The 12,477-nt window shown below is 49.2% G+C and overlaps 1 protein-coding gene across 6 annotated transcripts in view; it reads left to right on the top strand.

Moving 5' to 3' along the window:
• The window catches only part of CAMKK1 (calcium/calmodulin dependent protein kinase kinase 1), a 97,622-nt gene that overhangs the window by 37,318 nt on the left and 47,827 nt on the right, over positions 1 to 12,477 (top strand). For all 6 annotated transcript variants that reach the window (XM_038157817.1, XM_038157818.1, XM_038157820.1 and 3 more), the window contains 2 exons: positions 1,395 to 1,913; positions 10,446 to 10,493. In XM_038157817.1, the coding sequence (XP_038013745.1) occupies positions 1,473 to 1,913; positions 10,446 to 10,493 (489 nt within the window). In that variant the 5' untranslated portion in view covers positions 1,395 to 1,472. The remainder of the gene's footprint in view (positions 1 to 1,394; positions 1,914 to 10,445; positions 10,494 to 12,477) is intronic.

Below are 12,477 nucleotides of genomic sequence, written 5' to 3'. Positions count from 1 at the left end.
CCCTTTCTGTGACACTGAGTGCCCAGCTGGTCTCCCTATGATTGGCACATGACCCAGGGTGAAGCCTCCAGTCAAGACCTTAATCTTAATCAAGATCTTAATTTTCTCATTGATATAAAAGGTTGCTTGAGCTTGGCTGCCATGCCATGGGGGTCTCAGGAGGTCATCCCTGTGCAGCAGAGTTCACTGTAGTGTGTTTAACTGAGCATTGCTGGGCAGCTTTGGGCCCAGCTCAACCTGTGCTCCTTGGCAAGGGTTGTGAGTGTTCCCAGGCTGATGCTGGATGGGGCTCTTTGGACTGGCTCACCCCCACCCTGTCCTCATGTCAATGAAATGGAGATGCAAGTGTCACCTGGCTTGCAGGGGGTTTATGCACAACCTGCTTTGAATACAGAGAACCACAGGCTGCAATATTTCAGGGTTAAGCCTGCTCTGGAATTCACTGGATGCGGGCTAGGATGCAGTGAGTGAAGTCAAGTACTCCTCCACTGTCCCCAGGAGCTGGGCACAGGGATAAAATGATGCAGTGCTGCATCTTCAGAGGTGATTAAGTGTTGACAGCCACGTGCTGCAGAGGATCATTTCCTGCACTGCACTGTGCTGGGAAGACTGAAATCTGTTTTAAATTGAGACTGAAATTAGCATCCAGGAAACAGCGATTTTATGCAGCAGTTTTAGCTTTGTATTGCACTTTTGTGTTCTGTAGGTCTTTTCCTGAGGCAAAGCTGATTCCCACCACACTTTAATCATTAAGTATTGTTGATTTGCAAATCACTGTAGCTTTTATACATAGTGGGCAGCAAGATTAACTTGTGTTTGCACACAGACTGCAACTGTGTAGGGCCAGGGGCGACCCTGGAACCAGATTTGCTTTCAAATTCTACTTTTGCTGACCATGTTGCAAATGGCAGTGTGGAAGTCAGCAGGCTTGGCTGTTCTGTGACGCTCTCTAAGGCCCTACAGGGCAGCAGAGAGACTCCTGGGGAGCCCTAAATGGCTGTGGAGTTGTTGTTATGCCTGTTGGGTTTCAGTTCATGCCAGAAGCTCTTGTATCCTATAAATAAGAATTCAAGAGGTCGAAAGTTTGACCTTTGGCCCTCAGCTGTTGGGATGCTTCTCCCAGTATTGTAAGCTCTGGTTGGCTGTTGGTCTGGCTACAGAAGTTCTTTTTAGCTGTGTCACTTGTTACACATCAGATAAAACCTCATTTTTATCTTTCCTGTCTAGCTCAATGCCTGGGTTTGCCTTTTAATCTGAGTGTTTGTACCTTGTTTACAGCCTGCCAGTGTTTGCCTTCGCTTTCTTGCGTGCTGGAAGAAGCCAGAAATGACTGGTTATGTTTGTGCTGAGTGAACATTTTTATTCAGTTTATCTCTCTTTGTGATTCCTCTCAGGTATTTCATGGAGCCTTTGAGCACTAACATCACTGCTCTCTGTGTGACCATTTGAGAGCAAACGAGCCGGACACAGCCATGGGGGACTCTCCAGCAAATGTCATGGATGGAGGCATGGACACACAGACTGAACTGGTGGAGAGGGTGGCAGCCATTGATGTGTCTGTTGTCCCAGACAGAAGTGACCAAAATGGTGAAGACAACCCTGAAGAAAATGACACAGTCTTTTCTGATAACATAAAGGACATCCAAAGAAATGGAGTCAGCAGTGACATGGGAATCAATGAACTTCTGCCTTCCCAGCAGTCAGAAGATGCTCACTTGAGGCATGCTCCCAAGAGACCTCTAACCAGACCTGGTCTATCAAGTAGGAAGTTGTCCCTTCAGGAAAGATCGTCAGGAGGTTATTTGGCTTCTAGCAGCACTCCAGGTTGTGCTCCTTATGCCACAGGGCCATCCCCACGTATAATCAGGAGACCAACGATAGAGTCCCATCGGGTCTCCATATCAGACTCTGAGGTAGGCATGTTCTCCCTACAGCTGAGGTGTTGAGGTAAGGTAAGTCTGTCTCAGGTGCTAATGGGAGCCTTCAGTCTTCTGGAGTAGTAGATCTGAAAGCACTGTTGTTTCTGAGGGGGGGAAAAGTCCCTGGAACCAGGGATGATGTTAGCTTGGAATTGGAGAGCTCTGCTGGGTGTAGCCCTGGCCCTGACACTTGGCTCCTTTAGCCCTCAGCTGCCTGGGATACTCTTGCTAAGGGACCACGACCCCTGTGTCATGGTAGCATGCAGGAGCTCTTTCAGGTTGTTCAGAGAAAGGGCTGTGGCCAAATGACTTTGCTCTTGTGTCCCTGCTGTAGGTGCCCTTTGGGAATTCTCTAGTCACAGCAGCTTTACTGATGATATTTATGGATTTAAACTTCTGGAGATTATGTATCTACTATTGTGTTCTGCCATAATTGAAGGCATGATTTAATTTTATAAAGAGCTTAAGTGCCTGGCTCCTGTCAGGGTTTTCTTTTCTCTTTAAAGCATTTGCAACAGCAGTGGTAAGGGAAGGCTGTGACCCTGCTCTCCTTCAGAGGGGTGTCTAGGTGGCTGTGGCTGTTCTGCAGCTGCTCTCCTGGTCCCAGACCTGCCCTGGAGGAGCTGTGACACGCTGTCAGTGGTCGAGTGGATGGAAGTGGGTGATGGTTGCAATGCCCAGTGCTGGATGTGCTGCAGTGGGGAGGGCAGGGAGTAGAGGGGTGTTCAGAGCACACTCCCACTGTCATGACCTGGATGCCTGCAGCAACACAGGGACCCAAACCACTGAAGTTCAGACTTCTGCCAGTGTGAGTCCAAGGAACCTGGAGCTAAACATCTGTGTGGCTTGGTGTTTCCCTTTTGAGAAGTGGGTGTTTTCCCCTTGCACATCTGGGAGGATGGTGGTGCACACCAACTCAGCCGTTGTCCTCTGGGGAGTTGTGCAAGCCACATCAGCTGCAGGACGAGTGGAGCGTCCTTTGCTGATAAGAGGATACATGCAGAAGGTGCACTGCAGAGACTGCAGCTTCTTTGACAGCAGCCATATGCTTTAATAAGGGAGGCAGGGAGGGAAAGGAGCCAGTTCTTGGAAGCAGGACGTGACTTGAGTGCCAGCTCTCCCATCCTGCAGTGCTGTGACTGTGCCAGGAGTGAGGCTTTTCTGAAATCTTTCAACATAACTGCAGTCAAGTGTGACTGGCACATTCCCATCAGCAAGCAAATTCAGAGTACTCCATCCTCTTCTACAGCATCTGCATCCTGGGGAGCAGGGGTTACTGCCTGGGGGTGGGCAGTGCTTAGTTTGAAATGCAGATGTGGAGCCCTTGTGCCCCTGCTCCTGCAGCAGCTCTTGACACAGTGCTGCCTTTTTCATGGTCACTTGGGTATCAGTGAGAGAGCACTGCTGTGCTGCAGCCCAGCTGTGCAACAGAGCTGGGCCTGTTGGAAGCCATCATTCATATTAATGGGGAAGGGCTGTGGGGAGGGAGCTGGGAACATTCTGGGGTGGGTGCTTGCCCTCACAGAGGTACTCCCAGGAGCTGTGCTGCCCTTCCCACCTTATAGGGATAGCATCTGTACCCTATAAGGAACAGAAGGGAAAGGCATGCTTGGATACAGGGTGAGATGTGAGGCTGGGCACTGAATGGTGAGCAGTGTGTGACAGCCAGGTGAGTGTGCAGCCTGCTCACAGCCCTGCTGCAGTGCCCAGTGCCACTGCTGCTGCTGCCAAGGGGCTGTTAAGGGGTTCTTGTGCTGGTGGCTGTGAGAAGCACTGCCAGTCCTGATCCCAGCTGTGCAGCTGAGAGACACAGCAGGGAGCTGTAACAGAACTGGAAAGCAGGTCTTCTGTTCTCTGTCAGGGTTCTAAAAGTTACCAGGGTCTGCATGTTGAGGCTTTTGGTCCTGTTGGGGATGAAATCAGCCTGTAACGAGAAATATAACCATGGTGCACTTGGCAGCAGCCGCTGCTGGGTGTCTGGTGGTCACTCTGATATGCAGACCCCCAGTGAGCAGCAAGGCTGGTGGGTCACTGACAAGATCCAGGTCACCAGGCCCAGCACTGCCCTGACCTGCCTGCAAATGGCTCCCTGTTCTAGGCAAGCTGCACATTTGTATTCCAGTCAGTGCCTCTCACCTGCCTAAAGCCATTTGGGAGTTGGTTCTTTGCCCTTGCTTTGGGTTTCTGGCAGCCTCAGTCAGTGCCCTTCAGCAGCAGAACGTCTTTGCTCCAGCTCGTGGCCACTGCCCAGCTCAGTTAGAGCCTGTGCAAAGCTGAAGTTCAGGAGCACTCAGGCTTTATCAGTAGCCATGTGCAGGCATTGTCAGTCAGGAGCAGGGGTGGGTGACACCCACCTGCTGCATGTCACAATTTCCTGTTGTGCTGATAGCCATCTCCCCTGAGTCTGCTTCCCTCTCCAGCAGGATGGCAGCTCAGTGCCTGCCTGTCAGTGATGCTCTATCCTGGACTGATCTGGAGACTTAATGGAGAGATGTGCTGTGCAGAGACAGTGTGGGGATACAGCAGAGCTGAATGCTCTGCCCTCACTGATGAATTATGGAAGAACACTGTGTTCCCTTAGAGAGATACTGCTGAGCTGTTTAATGCTGGTTTAATATTTGTTCACAGGCTGGGAGGAAGACTTCTGTTCAGGGATCAAAAGGTACAAGAGCTGAAGCTGAGGGAGGATTTATCAAGTGGCAGCAGCAGGCTGTGAACTGGGGCTCTCCTGTCACTGGGACCATTCCACAGACACCTGCCTTCTGAGCACAGCTTTTGGATTTGTTATTTAGGCAGGTGGTAGCTCCTGGGCTGGCAGGGCTGCAGCAGGGCTGGAGCTTGTTGTCTTGCACAAAGACTATTCCCAGAGACACCAATTAGCCAGCTGCCCTTGGACAAAGAGTTGGCAGCTGCTGGTGTCCTGCAGCCCCTGCTGACAAGTCTGGGTCTGCAGTTTTAGCTCTGCAAGAGAAGTAACATGTTCTGCTCTCCCAACAGTGTTACTGTGTTCTTAATTAACCTGATCTGTCATTTCTCTATCAAAAATTGAGCTGTAATTTTAAAAGCTCCCTGTTTGCTCCCCTACTTTCTTAGATTATCCATGGCCCATGGCCTGGAAGGTTCTCTCAGTGCTGCCTTCCCTGGCAGGAGTGCCTGATGGGGTTTCTGCTGCCTTGCTGCCTATCAGTGCTTTGCTCTGACAAGGGAATGGCTTTGCCTTTAGCTGTGGCACAGAAGTGATTAAGCTGAAGCTATTAAGGGTACATAAAGCTGCAGAGCTGAGGCACAAGCCCCAGAGTTTAGGCCCACTTTGCCTCTGTTGATGTGACATTCCTGGCTCCCACTCGGTGCTGGCAGCAAGGCAAGAGGGGAGGATTTTCCAGAGACTGCTAAAAGCAGCTTCTGCTTTGCTGCCCAGATGATGTCTTGGTGTTTGTACGTACCAGGAAAGACTCCGAAATCTTGTCCCTGTGTGACTGACAGAGCTTGTCCCATCTATAACAGCAGGTCTTGGATCTGTGAAAGGGGAGAGGTGCTGCGTGTTGGAATGAGGCATTTGAAAGTGCAGTGCTGGTGGGTTTGGTTTGTTGGTTTGGTTTTTTTTTCTATTCTGCTGTTTTAAGCAACTTTTTGGTTAGCCAAGAAAATCTTACTTGTAGAGTGGCTAGGAAAAGAATAAAATATGTCTTTTTTTCAGGCTTTCTCCCCAGACCTGCCAGCAGAGTTAATTGCTTTACACAGTCTCTTCCAGTTGAATTTCCTTTCCCTTTCCCATGTTCCCTTCCTCTCCCTGAATCCCAGCTCCCCCTGCCCTGGTGTCCACATTGTCTCTCAAGCCTTTGGGATGTAGGGGACCATTCCAGGTGTCCCTGCAGTCATGGTAATCAGCTGCTGCAGCTGTGTGTGCTCCACCAGGAGAGGAGAGGATGAGTCAGGCCAGTGCCTTCTCTCTCCCTGGAGATGCTCCTGGCCTGCAGATGCAGAGAGGAGAATGAGCTGACAAAGGGAATTTTCCTATGCTGGATTGTCCATGGCTTACTCCAGAGGCATGGAAAATTAATCACTTCTTTGTCCTTTCTTTCCTTGTTTTTCCTCATATTTGTCGTAGCCCCCTGCTTGTTTGGCCAACTGGTTTGAAGCAGCTGGTGCCAAGAGCTGAGAGGCAGTGCCTTGGTGCTGACCCAGGTCTCACACTCCTCCAGGGCCTGGGACCTGCCTGCTCTTCTTCACAAAGTGATTTCCTTGCTGTGCACAAAGGTGAACTCAGGTGGGGCCAGGGCAGAGGCAGGAGCTGAGCTCCTGCTCAGCATGAGCTGAGAGCTTCCCCTGCCAGCCCCACAAGTCCCCCAGAGAAATTTCTTCTAGAGGCCTTACTGTGGTGTTCAAACCAGAGCTCTTGAAAAGATTAAAGATACTTGGAAAACATTTATTCAAAGAAAACTCCCTCACATGGCTAATTTCTTTTCCTTGGATTAATTAATCTTTATTTAAAGTTGCATTTCCAACTTGTCCGAGGGTAAGGTTTGAGAGGAGGAGAAAGCCCAGAGCTGCAGCTGGAGGGGGGCTGGGAGGGTCTGCCTTGGTCCCACGAGTGCCAGGCTCCTGCATCAGCTCTGGGGTCCCAGCTGGGTGAGCCCCAGGTCTGAGCTCTCTGCCCAGCCATGGCCAGGGCAGTGCAGCAGGGCTGGGCTTTCCTTTTGCACTTCTGTTTGGATGTTGTTTCAAAATCTGTTTATTTTCTTACCACCACGAGGTCTGGGCTTCCTGTCTATCCTTCTCTGTCCCTGAACAACTTTCTAATTTGAATTCATTGCTGCCCTGAATACCCATTTTCTGGCTTTTATTTTCATTTTGCCTGTTTTCAGAACTGCCTTCACTTCCCCTTCTAGGCAGGATGAATTTAAACGAGTGTTTCCTCATTTTTCTTCCATGGCTCTCGTTAAGGTGTATCTCTGAATTGCTGAAAATTCTTTTCAGATTGGGGAATTTGGCTTTGTTTAGGGGACAAAATTCTCCATTACATATGTATTCTCCATTATATGTATGTAGGCTGTCTGTTTTCAGAAATGTCTGATTTTGGATATCATCTCTGCTTCTCTCTTCACATCCATGCATCTCCCCAGGGACAGCAAAGGCTCAATTCTCAGGTTCTCAGGGTTTCTCTCACCCAGTGGTGGCCACAGTGGATTTCTGGAACTGGGCCTGGACTGTGCTTTATGATTTTTGACTAATTTTTGTTTTCCGTGGCATTGATTTCCCCCTCCCTTCCTCTCTTGACTAATACCTTGGACTTGTTAACACAGAGGGCATCTTGTTTTTTAAGGTGAAACAATTATTGCACACTTGGACTGGCTGGGTCCAATTTGGTGACAGCTTTTCATTAAAGGATCTCATTAAAGTTCTGCTCTATTTGTATTTATCAGCAGTTCCAAATGCATCAGCGTGATGAAATCAAGAGAATTGCACAATGTTATCTTAGAGAAACACTTGGCCAGAGATAGGTGTTTTTCTCTGATAAAGGAATAGGACAATTATCCCACTTCCTGCAGGAGAACCAAATAACAGAGTAGCAACCCTTCCAGAATGCAGCAGCACGTGGCAGGAGTCGCTTCAGCAGTGAATTATGGTCTTTTCAGCAAGAGGAAAAAAACATAGAAAGCACCTTTAATCTGGTTTGATTTTTGCTGTGTGCAGCTCAAGTGCTGGGAGCACTGCAGAAGCTGAAGGGATGGTGCTTCCCACCAGGAATTACCTGAGTGGAGAGCACTGGGGGTGTGGGCCAGGTGGTGACAGTGAGTTTCACCTATTTGTTATGCACTAAGTTCAGAGTAAATTGAAAGAAAAAACAAATTATTTATTTGTTCCTTTAAAGAAAGCAGAGGAATTCATAATTTCATTTATTTGCATAATTCAAAATTCTTGCATTTCATTTGGGTTAAAAAATTCTGTGAAAACTTTCAGTGATTTTTTTAAGAGTGAAGGACCTTCCAAGGGGTGAACTCTGGGGGGCTGTGCTGCACATCTGGTCATTGCCTTTCCCTTGGAACTTTCTGGGTGCTCACTCCCAGTGTTTATCCACCCCTTTCAGAAAACTGCCCCCAAAAATGGGGGTTCTGGTGTCACAAACTCGATCCAGCAGCAGTGAAGCACCAGGGAGATGCTTCAGGTGATCAGTCTGCTGGGGGATAAGAATGGTGATTTCTGGCCAGAGGTAGGAGGGGTGGTGGAAGGTCAGAGTCAAAGGAATTGGTGGCTTAGATAAGCCAAAGGAATTGATGGCACAGGAATAAGGCACAGTCTCTGCTCCTGCTTTGTGAGGAGGGATGGATGGATGATGGATGGATGATGAAGGGATGGATGGACTTCAACCCACACAAAGGACTCTGCTCCTTCTGGAAGGAGGGAAAAGATGCCACCATGGCTTCCTTGGCAGTCTGTGAGCAAGAAGAAGCAGCTCTTGGTGCTTTAGAGATGCCACCTTGGCTTCAAACAAATCCTGAGTGCAGAGCAAAGGGCTGATGGCTGTGTGTGAAAGGCCTCATCGACTCCTGCAAGTGATCCCTGCTCAGGGATTTGTCTCCTCAAATCTCCTGGTTTGAAGAGCAGGAGATGTGGGGTGGTTGGAGGCTTTCTTGGAGGAATGGTCACTTCTCCTGCCTGTCCCAGCTGCTCCAGTGGGTGTTTCACCCTCTGCAGCACTGCAGTTTTCACAGGACCAGGCGAGGGGTACAAAGCTGAGCACAGAGAAACCAGGACAGGAGACATCATCAGAAAAGCATTGCTGCTGAATTGGTGAAAATCACCACAGCCTCATACTGGGAAGTGAATCTGCTGGCACAGTGTTTGCAGGGGAATTTGTCCTCCTCGTGTTCATGCCCTGTGTTCCTGCATGCTGCCCCCTCCTTTGGGATGGGACATCCTTTCAGGCCCCTCATGCCTTGCATCTTGGCTTTTGCTGGGTCATGCTTTCTCCTCTCTTGGTGCTCCTAGTTCTGATGGATTGGTTTTTACCTTTGGAAAGATATGTGCCTTGCTAGCAGCAGAGTTAATGCACTTCTATGGCCCCATTACTCACAGTTGGCTGCTCTTCCCTGTCAGGGAGCTGGAAAAAACTTCCTTCCCTGGCAACAAGATCAAGATTTAAACCACTCCTTGTATTCCTGACAAGCCATGAGGGAAAAAAGTCATCAGTCCCCCATTCCTTTTATTGTGATGATCTCTTGACTTAGGAGCATTAGGAATATTTTTTGGTTGGTGAAGAGTCAAAATTATCATCTCCCACACCTGTGCTGGGCCCTGAGAGGCAGAGGAGCGTTGCTGGTGGTGGGAATGCTGCTGGGGCAGGGTATCTCACACCCCTGTTCTTGGACTGAAGGCATCTGGCACTGCTTTTGTGTTGTGGTCCTGCTTCTGTAGATGGCAGGGCTATTTTGAGGTTTATGGAAAGGCTAATCTACCTGTCTGCATGTTTTATATCAGCTTTGTTCCCAAACAAGTGCAGAGGCTGGCTGTGAATTTCCAGCCTGCTTTAGTGCTTGGCAGTCTTGGGGAGAAATGTTCAAAAACGCTGCATCCCATCTGAGGCTCAGCCCACAGCGTGTCCTGGGGTTGGAAACTCCTCCTTTCCCTCACCCCTCCGAGGTGGGGGCTCTTCCCTGCCCTGCAATGCAGCTCAGTGCTGCGTTCAGTGAGGACCAGGCAAACTCCACTGCAGAGATGCCAGCAGGAGCTCCCAGCTCTGCCTGAGCGTGGCTCTGCAGCAAGGCGTGCAGCTCCAGAGGAAGGGTGGGTTTCACACCGGGTGGCTTTGTGGCTCTTCTGTTCCAGCTTGTTCTCCCCCTTGGCCATCCCTGGTCTGTGGAGGAGCTCAGCACCCCATCAGCACATCCCCACCCCTGTGGGGTTCCAGGGCTGGATTCCTCAGCAGCAGAGATCAGAGCTGCTCTGGGCTGATTTCTTTCAGCAGGCTCCGTGTCAGTACCACTGTTTGTGTGGCACAGCAGAGGAGCTGGGCTCTGGGTGCCCTCCTGGAGGAGCAGCCCACGCTGCTGGTCAGGGTTCCTCTGGTGCAGGCACGGCCAAGGGGCTCTGTGTTTGCCAGGCTGATGCTGGGGAGGGCACAGGCTCATGCTGTGACCCTGGGGTGGATGCTGGGGCTGCCAGGCTGTGAAAGCCCAGGGAAGCTGGGGCAGGGATTTTCCTGCCTGGTGCTGAGCACAGTCCAGTAGAGAGGGTTAAAGTAAACTGGCCAGGGGCTGAACCTAGGGCAGTGTTGGGGATTGGGATGGTTTTACACCCATCCAGCAGAATCAGAATTCAGCCCATAATTGTTTTGTCTTGGGTTGTCAAAAAAAACAAACAAACCAACCAAAACCCAAAAACAAACAGTGCTTATAGTGTAACATACAGCAGTGTAAGTGAGATTAAGTCTTTAATTATTTAGCACTCTGCCACTACTTGAACCTGATTCAAACTCAGTCATTTCCTTTACCAATGCTCTAATTATGTTCTCCTTTTGATCTGCAGGACTGTGTGCAATTAAACCAGTACAAGCTGCAGAGTGAAATAGGCAAGGTAAGTACTGGGGCTGACCTTGGTCACACCAGCCTGTGTCACACATGTGAGTAGGGCTGGAAAGGCTGTGCAGCCCAAGGGACACACTGGCCAAGGCTCTTTGCGAGTTGTGTTTGGTTTGGGGTTTTTTTTTTTCTTGTTTTTGAGGGTTTTTTCCATATTAGTTTGAGCAAGTTTTGTTCAAGGTCACAGTGGAGTTACTTCCTTTGAAATCTGGATTTATTTTTCCTCCCTCAGAAGGTGGTTAAGCTGGCTCCCTTTCAGGAGTGTTTGCTTGCCAAATGTAACACTAAGAGCCTTTGATACATTAATACAACAAAACAAGGAAAAAAAAAACCCAAAAATATGATCAGGGCAGGTGTTTGGTCCCCATCAGGACTAGTTAAGGTTTCACATGAAATGTTTGTTTAATTCTAGTCTGTGTTTAGAAGCTGAAGAATGATTAGAAGTGATTCCTGTAAAGTTATTTAGAGGTCTGGGCTGGTGAGCAGCTCAGACACCTGCACCTCTGGCCGTGTGCCACTGGTGCAGATGGCTCCTCAAGCAGTGCTGCTGTCTGGGGGCTGTGTCTGCCTCTGCAGCTGGAACTGCAGTCACAGGAGGCTGCACCGAGCTGCAGACACCTCCACCACAAGTTTAATTAGCTCAAATGCCTCCAAAATGAGAGGCCCCAGGCTGTGGGATGGCACCCCCACCATCTGTGCCATGGGCTGTGCATTTGGCTGCTGGCAGGGGGAGGAAGGCTGCAGGTAGCACTGCTGGCACAGCAGGTGCCATCCCAAACCCACACACAGCTTCAGACCCACTTAGGACTCCTGTGTGATTGAAGGAGAGTGTGAAACCTTCTCTCAGGTGGATTTGTCCCTGCCTCCCTCCTTCCCTGTGGGTCACAGCGAGCAGGTGGGCACTGTGAGGTTGTAGAGGGTCTGCTGTGCTTCTGGATCAGCCAGCTGGCTCGTGAGGCTCCTCAGAGACCAGAACCTTATTTCAACTCTCAGTGAAGTCAAGAGAAATATTTTGAAGTCTCTGGTGTTCATCCCACTCATTTATTCAATAGACATATGTCAGGAATAATACCTGATCATGTCCTACTTGCATAAAATGAGTGTTTATTGGGACTTTGAAAAAGCAGCAGTTTGGATGGAGCTGGGCTTCAGGCTGTCCCTGGAGCTGTGGGTACAGCAGCAGTCCAGGTCTGCACCTGCCTGGGCAGCATGTGCTTGGTGGAACAGGAAAGGTCTTCACGCAGAATTTCCAAATCTGCACCAAGAAAATTTTTCTCTCTGCTGCCCACGCCTGGGTGAGTTCAGACAGACATGGTGGCTTTGGCTCAGGGCAGGGGGTGGTGGGCTAGCACTCAACTCTTCCAGACATGGATAATCTTCCAGTGGCTCCAGCAGAGCTGCCAAAACATCCAGCCCTGCTGTAGGGTCACATCACCTGCAGACTGCTCAGGGGTCAGCATGGCCTGGGGCCTTGGGAGTTGTTTTTTTCCCAGCTGTGGTCCACCAGTATAGGAATGTGCTCTCTGTTGACGGAGTGACAAAACTATCTTTTGTTTCCTTAAAAAGGAAAAAAGCTTCGAAGTTTCTTTCTTTGATTAGGTAAAAGGACACTTCATAGAATTTAGGAGACTTCAAACTTAAGGATAGTCAATTGGACAGGAGCCAAAAAGTCTTGTTTAAGCAATTTACTAAAAAAAAAAAGAGAATAAAGAAACTAATTGCTTTTGTGAAGTGTTTTACTAGGAGCAAGAACTTCTTGCACCTGGCTCAGTTTTTCTCTGTAAAGAGTTTTGTTATTTTGCCTTTTAATAAAACTTTTCTGTTTCCAGCACTACTACAGAAGCCATCTTGCTAATTTTATGCTTTCTAAAGTAGCTGAGCTATCTTGAGTGTTATATAGATCTCTAAAATCGTCTAAGACTTGGCTGGAAGAAACCATAAATCACACCAGCCTGGAGCAGCCAGAGGGTGAGGAGGAG

Source organism: Motacilla alba, chromosome 19 (assembly GCF_015832195.1).
Source record: "Motacilla alba alba isolate MOTALB_02 chromosome 19, Motacilla_alba_V1.0_pri, whole genome shotgun sequence".
NCBI lineage: Eukaryota > Metazoa > Chordata > Aves > Passeriformes > Motacillidae > Motacilla > Motacilla alba.
This window is presented reverse-complemented; position numbering and strand designations above follow the sequence as displayed.